Source organism: Montipora foliosa, unplaced genomic scaffold (genome assembly GCF_036669935.1).
Source record: "Montipora foliosa isolate CH-2021 unplaced genomic scaffold, ASM3666993v2 scaffold_446, whole genome shotgun sequence".
NCBI classification, from domain to species: Eukaryota; Metazoa; Cnidaria; class Anthozoa; order Scleractinia; family Acroporidae; genus Montipora; species Montipora foliosa.
Window position 1 is genome coordinate 17501 of NW_027179752.1, and position 12500 is coordinate 30000.

General features: G+C 37.8%; 1 protein-coding gene across 1 annotated transcript in view; it reads left to right on the forward strand.

Moving 5' to 3' along the window:
• LOC137989202 (hemicentin-1-like) overlaps positions 1 to 12500 on the forward strand; it is a 38146-nt gene that overhangs the window by 10992 nt on the left and 14654 nt on the right. Inside the window, exons 4-5 of the mRNA XM_068835052.1 lie at positions 3794 to 4036; positions 4126 to 4441. Coding sequence (XP_068691153.1) covers positions 3794 to 4036; positions 4126 to 4319 — 437 coding nt within the window. The 3' untranslated portion in view covers positions 4320 to 4441. The remainder of the gene's footprint in view (positions 1 to 3793; positions 4037 to 4125; positions 4442 to 12500) is intronic.

Here is a 12500-nt window from a genome sequence, read left to right on the forward strand (position 1 = left end):
TACTTCTTATACTTCTTCATAGTTCCCAGTTGCCTGAGGACCCTGTCGTAGGCTTTCTTAGGGTCAATGAATACCACATGTATCCTGTTTCTTTTCCCTCAGTGTTTTCCCCTATTCTATCTTAGCGCAAACACTGCGTCCACGATTCCTCTTACAGCCAAACGGTTCATACCTTATGCTAGTTCTCCCTCTTATTCTTTTCCCAGTGACCGGCGTTTTCCATATCTTTCCCGTGTGCGACGTAAAACGTACAGCTTTGTAATCACTCAGGGATTGAGAGCAAATGGATATACAGATAGTAGTCTAAAGAAGTGCCTGAACAAGAAGACCAATCCCAGGCAGTCGCAGGAGACGTCACTAGGGTTTGCGGTCAGTAACTAAAAGAGGGTGCATCTGATCGCGTGGGCCGCGTCCTCAGAAAATTTAATATTCGGCCACCTTTTAGACCTAAAGGAAGATTAGGCCATATATTCAAGAAGCACAAAGATCGACCTACGATCGACCGAGCCCAAGGGATAATGTACAAAGTGAGTTGCCGTGACTGTTCGTTCACATACGTCGGGGAGAGTAACCGCTTGTGGAACTCACGCGGAGCCGAACATGATCCAGGCAGCCCGAGCAACAGCGAATCAGGGGGCCGTTTCTCGAAAGTCCCGAACCTTTACGGGCCATTTTCGGGTGTCACAATTCCTTTTGTAATTCAAGAACGGACAGCATTTAATTCGTCAAACTTCACAGTTAATTTTCTTTTTGGTACCTTGAAAGCATGTTAAAAGATCGGCTTTCCAAAACAAGCGGTTGGCAATTTCACAGATGGCTTTTCGGGCCCGAAAAGTTTTCGGGACTTTCGAGAAACGGGCCCCAGAAATCAGACAGCATGCTGAGTCCACCGATCACAACATCCATCTTAGAGATGCTCACATCTTTGAACGAGGTGTGATGAACTATCACAAGAGACTTTTCTTCAATTTTGGGCAGCGACACTGTAAACGAGAGGAAACCGCTTTATCGCGCTTACCGGCATACCGTTATTATAAAAAGTTAAATAACGAAAGCTTGTAGCGCGAGCAATTACGATCGTCGTAGCTCTGATGAGGTGGAGAGAAGCCGCCGAAAATTTAAGAGCTATCAAAGAAACAGCACTGATAAAGATTACGTTTGAGAAAATCTGCTGTTAGATCGTTAACTTATCCAGCCCATAATCTTTAATTAGCTGATCTTTCACGACATCTGACTATTTTATTCATTTCCATAACCTACACCGTTTTTTTCAATTTAATATCTTGTCATGACCTTACAATTGAACCAGGACATCTTGCGTTCGCGTTTATTTTCTTTGTCTTGGCTGCCTGATATTCCGTTCAACGCCAAAAGCGGAGTCCCATGGAATGCCACGACACACTTCTCTTCACGCGCGTTTACTGAAGACCTACATTTTGAATAAATACAAAAGTAATTTGCTACATTTTTGTCTACCAATAGCAACTTCTATAATGTAAACTGATGCTAAGAAAATTGATCAAAATGTGACTGTGAAAATAAATGACACAGGCAGATCAAAAATACCTGGTGGCTGGCGATCACGAAGGATAGCACGCATTGAAAACCGTCGACATGGCAAAAAACTTTACTATTTGTCTGGTCAAATCATCCCTGTTTTTCTTTTTAATGTCTCTCATGATTCGTAAAGGTAGGTCATTCCACATATTCGTTGACTATCGGTAACATGAAGTTCAGCCCCTTTAATTTCCAAGTTCTATCTTGAGAATTCAGCGTCAATATAATTGTCATGCAGGATGCGGTTTACAAAGAGAGAATAATACAAACTAACAACAAGAAAAACTCTTTGATGTGATTCAAGGTTCGATATCTGAGGTGATTGAACAATTGGCGAAAACACTAAACAAGGAAAAAATACATAACACTGCAACAATAACAAATGATTCTTAGAGGCTGTAAAACGTTAACTTTGCCCAATTTTGATTTTTGGAATAAAAAAAAGTTTGCTCAAACACAAGATGTTGAATTGAAATACGAGCCAAGTACAGATGCAACAATTTCAAATGCAAAGTTGATCGTGACAGATTGAGGTCAATTGCAACGTTGAACACTATGTAATGACATGAAGTTGGATGAAAATGTTTGTTTAGGTAGGACTAAGCTTCTACTACATTTAATGACCTTGAAAAAGGGGTGGCGTTTTCGCAGTAATTCAAAAGTGCGAAATTCGGTGGAACGCTGCAAAGAAACATAAAAAATAAAAAAAAATTGGACACTGAGACGGAATCAGGTTCTTGAACTAATTGCAGTGAAACTTTATTCTGTATGCCAATTTATTTACTCCAAATTGAACTCAGTTGTCAAGTATTTCTTACGACCGCATAGTTATTAGCTATTAGCGGATGTCAACTGGAATGCCAGTCACCAAACATTAAGCACTTAATGACTGGCCCCAAGCCAGTTTGAAGCCATGTTTTCCTGATTTTTTAAAAAAATGTTTTGTTAACGGCCACACGGCTTCGCACTCGAATGGTATGCACTATTATTGTGACGAAAGTCAATAGATATGAAGGTCATATATATTTGAACTGTAGTCATATCTATATCAGCTACAGGCTCAACGTGAAATCACATAATGACCAGCTCCCAGATGGCTTGATAGCTTAAGGTAATTCCCTTGAAATTGTTCTACTATGAAACTCTTTTGGAAACTTGGCCTAATTAACATTCATGATATGAACATTAAAAAATTGCGATAAAAAAATGGGGTCACCGTGCTTGTTTACGCGTCAGCAGGCTCTTAAAATGAGGTATTTTTACTGTTTTCGCGTTAAAAATTCGAATCACCTTCATACAGAATTAAGTCTTGGTTACTTCAAAGACACAAAATTTTATTTTGAAAAAAAAGCTATTTTGACTCGCCCCATCAGCACAACTCGTAAAAATACTCAACGATACTATACACACCAAAACATCTAATAAGATATATTTATTGTCCATATAATAAAAAGTAAATTACACGGTAACGGTGAATTTTATGTTCTCGTGGTAAGAACAATTTCTCACTCGTTCGCGTTCGCCAACGTACAATATTATGAGGAAAACTATGTCTCTGCACGTGTGTTTTGAAGTTTTGTACATTTTGGCAAAATTGCAAAGCGAAAAGACGAAATGACGAGGTACCTTTAAAATGTAACGCGAGCCAATTTTTGTTACATCCCGGATGTAACACTGTTCCTCTGAATAGTTCGGCTGTAGCATTTAAAGTATCAGGAAGAATAACGGATGTTTTAAACAAGCAATCTAAGTATTTTGAATTGCGCTCTCGTTGACGGCAGCGTGGTATATCTTAGTCTCCCGATTAGCTTCACTTTGCAAGCCGTTATTAGAAGCGTTCATCGACGAGGGAAATTTTAATGTTTAAATACAGGTCCGAAAAAGAGGTTTGACTGATAAAGAGAAAAACCGGCTCAAGCACACCCCTAGTACTATGTATTTTCTTTGTTGTCCACTTCAATACAAAGCCATTTGATTGGAGTAACATGTTCGGCTGCCGCCTTTGTCAGTTTGCGCGAAACTATCCAATGCTGAATTAGTTTACAGCCTACCAGTGTTTACGGTTACCCGCTTTGCTAGTCCATGTTACAACAGCGTGTTCCAAAAAATTCTCTTTAAATTTTGGCATTTGCAGTTTTTCTTTTACTCCGCCTTTTGAAAAATTGTCTTTAACTTCGACCGTTTTCAGTTTGAAGACATCTTATGTCTCTCTTTATTTCTAACTCTGTCGCAACAGATGCGTCATCCTCGAGTGGCCCACAATGTGAAATCATCTGCAAGTTGAGTGGCAGTGCAAAGGACGAGGAGACAGTCGACCCGGACTCCAAAGTCCCTTTTAACTGTTCCATTAGAAACGGAGGAGCAACAACTCAAAACACGACATGGAAGCAACTATACCGAACAGTAACTGCACCCGCGGATGGCCAACCTTGCATGTTATTGAAAACAGGAAATTCAGAAAGACAAATATACTTAGCTAGTAAGTGATATCTTTTTTGTTGCCGCCATTAAACTGAGCTCACCAATCAATTAGGATAACTAAACCTGTCAGTCTCTCTTATCTTTTAGGAGCATTGACAGTTGCAAAGCCAGGTTCCCCTAGAATAATCTATGAAAACATAGGGGAAAATGTGTCATGTGAATTCGAAGGAAGGCCTCGACCATTTATAACTTGGTACACAGATGGCAAACCAATCATGAGTGAGTTCGAGGAATCGAGTCACACAGAGCTCGAGACGTCACAAGATGACGTTAGTTACTAGTACTCTGTATATACCGGGCCGTGAAAAATTCCATAGACTCCGTTTCAGCTGCGCAGGAACAAACAGGTTAAGCAGCGGATGGTCAAGTAGCGCCCGTCAAACCATCGCTATCAGGTTCAAGTGTAAGTGCTTCTCCTATCAATATATTTTGATCATACTTACATTTAACATATATATATTAATAATTATACTTGTTGCATAATTACCTGTTTTCCAGTAATATACATGTTTTAATTATACATTTTTAAACTCTGTAATTATATTACAAGGTAAAATGTAAGTTTCTCCAAATTTTGATTGTAATTTCTTTTGTCGTTTGTTTTATCTGGATAAACTGTCGAAATACTGTTTAACAAAAATCTTTTTTTCACGGAATAATTTTTTTTTCTCAGGGAATAAACTCATGGGATAATCATGTATCACTCATTAAGTTTCGGGAGTGGAAGTGGAATAATTGAGCCCCGCATGGCCCGCAGGGTTTTGGCCCAGAGCTAAAAACCCAACCTCGTTCCCAGGACCTTTTCCCTGGCTTGGGGGTGGGGCGGGAAAAGGCCCTGGGATCGGCCAGTGAATCCTTTATATTGATTGGTTGATCGTTTTTAAATAATTCATGTGAAACTTGGCGAAATAAAGCTAATTTATGCATTATGCCGAAATCAGCGGTTATCCTTCGAGCTTTTAAGACTCTCAGCTGATCTTCAATGATGGAATTTAATGGACATACCACAATAACTATGTTCTTGGTGGTCTTCACAGGAATGAAATGAGGTAGAAGGTGAAAGAGCATTGACTTGCCAAATCCAGTAGGTAGGACTCCAATGACATCCTGAACTTCCAGCATATATTCGAAACACTTCATTTGAAGAGGTTTTAAATTTAAAGAATGAAAATTACCGTTATTTAAAGAAAATTCGATTCGACGAAGCACTGACAAAAAGTTTGGTTTACTCGAAGAGGCCGCCATCTTGAAAGTTCCGTTTAAGGTATGATAATTTAGTACACCCAAGAAATTTGGGTGTTATGAGATCACGTGGCCAGTCGATCCCAGGGCCTTTTCCCGCCCCACCCCCAAGCCAGGGAAAAGGTCCTGGGAACGCGGTTGCTAAAAACCCGAGGAGGAAACCGCCGCAGCCCCCTCGTAAAAAGGCAAATATGTAAATTAACATGTACATTGGTAGATATTTTACAGGGGAAAGCAATTTCGATTTGCTCAACGGAGCACGCAAGGTGGTATCAGTATTGTTTACGGAGTTCGCGAGGTGTTCTGGGTAACTTGAGTCACGAGGCAGAAAGGTTTAGCATGGCGATTGAAAGTGAGTAATTTTCGAATATTTACAGCGATTCCTTTTCCTTTGAAAATCAAAGATTGCATTATCTGATAGAAAATCGTATTGCCTGGGTCACAAATCGATTTTTCAGGCACAACTCATAGACAGGGGCAACGATTTTTCAGACACAAATTTAAATCAAAAACAGGGGTAACAGATTCGGCCACAAACTGCTAGACGCAAGTTACCTCAGAGAGCAAAAGCATAGTCTCAGTGTCAACATTTTCAAATAATCTTGGATCATTCTTACAACAGCTATTCACAGATAACATCGACAATTACAAGATAGAACGAATTTTGGAGGAGGTCTCATAATTTATGCAAGATCGGATTTAAACCAAACACATCGAGAATATCAAAACAACAGGTTTGGAATCTATCACCATTGAACTCGAAAGACCTCACCAAGATTTATTCTTGCCGGTCTATACAGACCACCAAAGTTGACTAAAGACACATGGACATCTCAACTGTTAAACCGTTCATGTTCATGTTCAAGTTGTATGGCCGAGTCAATTCAACTCCTTGAGGACACAAACCATGCCGATCATTCAAGACAGATATCAGATAGCAAATATAATTAATACGCACTTTCTCAGCATTGGCATATCATTAATGGAGGACTACAAGGATCATACCAGTATCTCAAGGATAAAAGAAACTTTCACATCTGCCGAAGAATTTTAACTTTGAGCTTGTGAGCAAAGCAAAAATATAAGAATTATCAAAATGCATTAATATTCGAAAAGCTACTGGATGTGATCAAGTTCTTGCCAGTGCCCTGAAAGAAGGTTACTCTAGTCTCAGCCTTCCAGTTCGTTCTTTGATCAAAAAAGACTTAAAAATTGAAGCGCAGCCAGGATTAGGCATATTAAAATACAATAAAAAACGTTCTCTGGCTAAAAATTTTCAAAAAGAATATAAGCTTTCGGCTGTCGATCTACAGCCTTCCACGGATAAAACGTTGAATGTAAATTACTGAAATATATACAGAAAAGGCGAGATAAAAATGATTAAAAGAACAGAGTAAAGGTATGAAAAATGGTGGCTATTGTTTAAAAAGAATTTTATACTGATTAGGAATCGGCTTAAAGTTATTGTCAGCATGCTTGGTAGAAGAGGTGTGCCAGGCCTCTAGAGTTTTCCTAACACGAAAAGAGCCTTTGTCTATAACTCGAGAATGATTGAAATCAATGCGATGACCGAAAGACCACGCATGTTTCGCAATGTTTGACCCATTAGCACATGTGGAAGGCTGTAGATCGACAGCCGAAAGCTTATATTCTTTTTGAAAATTTTTAGCCAGAGAACGTTTTTTATTGTATTTTAAAAAAGACTTAGTACGGGGAAACATGGCGAAGTGTTACCATCCTTCAAATGTGAAGATCCAATGAATAAAGCAAGTTATCGACCTGTCACAATTTTTGAGAAAGTGCTTAAGAAAAGTGTGTGTCCCCAGTTAACAGAACACTTTGAGGTTATTTTCTCAGGGTCTCTGACTGCATATCGGAAGCAACATAGTTGTTTCTCTACTTTGCCAAGATTAAATGAGGATTAAAAAAGTGAATTGGACCATAACAATATCATTGGAACGGTCTTAATAGATCTCAGCAAAGCCTTTGATCATCTTTCTCATAATACTTCACTTGAAAATCTCTCGACTTTAATATGGCATTGGCTCGAAAAGCTTAAACTGTTAGCAAGTTATTTAAAGAACAGAACGCAATGTGTGAAACTTGGAAACATTGGTTCAAGTCACGGCAATTTGATGTCGGGCGTACCTTAGGGATCCGTGTGGGTCCCTAACCTATTTAATATCTTTGTGAACGACCTGTTCTACCATGTAAAGAAAGCAAAATTATTAGCCTATGCCGTTGACAAGCAACTTTATTCTAGTCACTAGCTATCGTGTCAAGCTGGATCAGTGACAACGGTCTCATTCTCAACGCTAAGAAATGCGAGTCCCTATTATTTAGACGACCCGAAGCCCAACGTCACCAAAAGAATAAGGAAGATATTAGTTTCTCGGTAAATGGGACAGTTATAAAGCCAAACATCTGTTGCAAGCTACTTGGTGTTCACACAGATGAAAATCTGAACTGAAAATATAATTTTAGTATTATGTAAGAAACCAAGCAAACAAATAGCGATCATAAGCAGGTTTAAAAAGCTGTTGAGTACTGAAACAAAACTTTTGTTGTACAAAGGCTACATTCTACCTCATTTTCCTATTGCTCTACTGCATGGATGCATTGTGACAAAACAGTAGCTGGCAAACTCGAAAAGCTAAACGAGCGTGCTATGCGATGTATTTTTAATGACAACATTAGTACCTTTGACGAATTACTTGTAAAGGCAAATATGCCAAGCCTGCAAATTAGAAGGATTCAGGACATGTGCATATTCATATACTAAGGTATGCAACTGCACCAACACCTTTTAGTATCACCCAACTAGTGGACTAATGCAAATGCTGTATTTTGATTGACTATGCTACTAGAGGACTATTAGTCCTCGAGTAGCGAAAAGGGTGACGCTTTCTGTCGTTTTATTCCCAAAAAATAAATTTTTCTAACTTGCATTTGCTAACTTTATTATTTCCTTTTTTGTCCGACTAGTTGGGTGATACTAAAACAATTAGACCCTTCGCCCTCAAGGGCCACGGGTCAATAGCCCATTCAGCTGCGCCTCATGGGCTCACATAGTTCATATGGGTAGAAAACTAGCACTTTACATCACCCTGTAATAATTATATCTGTCGAATATATTAATAAGCTCTTGTTCCTATTTCATGGTATATCAAGGAACCGTGGAAAGAACCACATGGGCAAAAAAGATGACGACGCAGTGTTGCCTTCTAGTCATTGAATGTTCCTGTTCCTGTTCTACCATCATATTTTCAAAGCACTTTCAAAATTATGAAAATTGCTTTTCAATTGATAGCGTATCAAGTAAACGTTGATGGAAATTAAAAATAAATGCTGTTTTTTGTTGCCCATCGTTTCCTTGCATCTCTCACTTTCACGTAATTACATGTAAAATAATTTGAAGACATCACAATGTGCAGCACATATTAATTGGAAAACACCTCAACTGCTATCTGTATAATCTTAGGCGGGGGCAGATGTGGTGAAAACTATTACTAGTTGGCTCTGTTATGCATTATCCCTTTCATGTTTTTTTCTGAGTTATTCATTATTCATTAAAAATTTTGTTCGATATTCGTTTATCCGTATTCGTTAATATTCTTTAACGGAAAACGTAATTTTTTTTATTTCCAATGTTCCAACGGTAAATATTCTTTATTCATTTCCTTTTTTCAAGCCGTTATTCATTATTCCGCTTCTACCCCCGATAAAGTTGCGTTAACAATTAACAATTGCTTGATCTCCTGTGCTGTTTGCATAAGAAATCAGATATAGTTGATTTTATTACCTTGTCGCATACGAAATCAGATATAGGTGATTTTATTACCTTGTCGTTCTTCGGCCACGCAGCTAACATAACGTTGTCTTTGTTTAAAATGATATGCGCTATGACTGCTTTTGATTACGTTGCGTTGTTGACATCAGACATGACAGCGAACTTAGCCAAAGGCGTATGGATTGTTCAAAAAAACCAAAACAACAACAACAAAAACAAACCAGAAAGAATGGATAGAAACTCTATTCTTTGAAGTGAAGCATAACAAAATTGTTGCGACCACCTCAGTTGTGACCTCTGCGTAAGAGTTGAAAGGGAGAGGTAACTATTGTTGCAATAACGTAAAAAATCAAAGTTCTTTCGCATAACATCCTAGGAGTTTCGATCTTATCCTGTAACTTCACTGTCTATACGAAGCTTTAACCCGAAAGTTGCCCAAACAAGATGGTACTACCGATTTCAAAACCAATCTCGTTCCCAGAGTCTTCGTTCCCCTTGACTAGCGGGTCGGGTTACGAGAGACTCTGGGATAATCCGTTTTCGAATAACAAGATTCTTGTTATGAACACCATTGCGCAGGCGTAGGCCTAACGCCAAAGTGGCGGAGAGAGTGGAGGATTTGTTTCTCGATGGCATGCAATTTTCTTTAGCAAAATTAGGATATCTCAATCTAGAACTGAGAAAGGAACAATACGACGCGTTGGAGCGATATGCCTGAACAAAAATCTGTGCTGAATATGTTACCAACGGGCTGTGTTGTCAAGTGTTTTTTTCTTTTTTTTGTATTTTAATTTTTTTTGACTTTACAGGTATATAATACAAAAACGTAGAAAAAGATACAAAACAGGGCTTACAATACTTGCACAAGTTACTTTGATTATCAACTGCAACGAAAACTATGCTACACTATACTACACTAAAATCAAGAAATACTTAACAAAAATTAAATAAAAAAATAGATATACAAGTATAAATAAAGTATACGGGAATTATAGAAAACAAAATTTGGATAACAGCTACTATTGTATTCATTGTATTAATGGAATTAGAGGTTTCCATTTTTTGTCGTGGAAATGGATTTTGTTACTTTTTCTCGCAATAACGCGTTCGGTTTCAAACGTTTTATTAAATTTATCGACTAACAATCTTAATTTTAGAGGGCCCTTATTTAACTTACAGCGATAAATAAAAAGCTTACTTTCAAGGACAATGTAATTGATTAGGATGTTTATACTATCGCTCGTATCTAGAAACCCGAGAAGAACATCCTTAATGTCAAAGCTAACAGTTATATTTACAGAATTAAGAAGAGCCTTCAAATCGTCCCAAAAAATACGCACTTTTGTACAATAAAAGAAAACATTTTCTATGGTTTCTAACTCCTTTTCACAAAAATCGCATAAAGGAGAGTTGACTCTTTTAAACATAAACAGCATCTTGTTTGTGTGCAAGATCCTGTTTAATAGTTTATATTGGAATTCTCTTAATTTAGTGTCCAATGTTGTTTTGAAAGGCAGCAAGTATATCTTTTCCCAGTCTAACTGGGATGTGTGGGTACTGAAAAAAGCGTTGTATTTCCTCTGCGCTATTGGTGTAAAAGATATCTTAGAAACAAAACTTTCATATAATAACTTCGATTGTAGACTTCGGAAATCAACTCTTTTCCCTTCAATACGTAAATAAAAGTCATCTGGGAATAGGTCATTTGTTTTTGAGACGATAGAAGTTTTATCTGTTTTTAATACTTTGCACCATCCTTGCGGAAAAGCAGCAAGGAGACTGAAAAGTAGGAAATGCTCAATTGGTGAGAGAGTTGAATACAATGGCTCCTTGTTTGACTTGAGCTCTCCCCTTGTGTCGCAGAGATCTCCAATTTTAACAATTCCAAGATCAACCAGCCTATTGTTATAAATGGACTTAGATTCAATACAAATAAACCGATTGTTCCATATGACTTGATTTGCTATTTCAGAGAGTGAGGAAGAGTTGTCCTCGTTTAGAAAGGCCCATGTCACAATGCATTCTTTGTAAAATTCTGGAAGAGCTATCGATAATTTAGTGTAGTTGAAATTACAATGGAACAAGAATTTCCCCCCTACTTTTTTAAGATAAAAATCCAAAAAAAACTTCCAGCTGGCACGATCGGTGGACAGATATCTCTTTATACAGATTATTCTCTGAGCAGAGATCATAGACTCAATATTGGGCATTTTTAAGCCTCCTTTATCAATTGGGTTGATAAAAGCTGTGCGCTTTACCTTGTTATTTCCTTTCCAAACAAAAGAATATAATAAAGTTTTAATTTTTTTAATAAACTCTTTTTTGTTTGAAATGAGAACAACCCTGTATAAGATCTTTGCTATAGCAAAAGATTTGATCACTTGAATTTTTCCAAGTAAAGTAAGTCCTCTCCAGCTCCAACCCTTCAACAATCCTCTCAGAGATTTCTCGATTGATTCAAGTGTTGTCAAGTGTTGCCTGGTATCTTCGATTAGAATTTGTGTAACGTGGAGATGTAAAGCAGATTGTGTCGCTGCTGAATGCACTGATCCGGGATTAGTTTCAAATGTTGAAAGACTGTCTTTGTTTTGTATCGTGGAAGATGAAAGAGAGCGAAGCACCAGACTCTAACACGAGATTCTTTCCAAAAGAATAAATCATTCTTTTAAACATAAAACTATGTCTTCGTTGAAGGATCTTTCACGTTAGATTCTTCGTCACCAAAGAAGGTTTAGGATTCTTTTCAAAAGAAGATGAGTTCTTTGGGTAAAAGTTTCCTTGCTGTTCTAAAGAAGTAGAGGTCTTGAGGGAAGTATCATTTTGCTGCTTTTCACTGTAAATGACTGTTCTCCACCAAATAATGAGAATTCTTGAATAGAGATGTATACTTCTAGTTGGATAAACATGTTGATATTTTGAAAATTATTCTTCCATGAACATATAATGTGCTTTCCAAATTTAGGAAATATATATACATTGTACACACATACACAAGGCACTAGATACAAGCCATAATCACAAAAACAACGCTGTTAAATTTCACTAAGATAATTAATGTTGCAGAACAAATACAAATTTCTCACCTGTTGTGCGACAAATCAAGAAATGGACTCAGGTGTGTTTACGTGTCAGGGTTTTCATTAAGTTTTAAAGTAGAAGGGACCTTGTGACAGAGTGAGAGGGCACCCCTATCTATAGTCTGGCTTTTGATCTTGAGACCTCCTTTGAGCAATGGTGGGTACTGTACTCAGTGTAGGCGGGTGCTACTACTCAGGTCTCAGCTTCTAATAAAACCCCTGCATGTAGGTTAGTTCAAGCTCCTGTGGTGGTGCAACTGTTAATACATGTAATAAGAGGCTGTTAACTTTAAGCTAAAAGAGTAGAGACACCTTTTCTATACAAGGCATTTTTTTTTTGACGAATGCTAAAT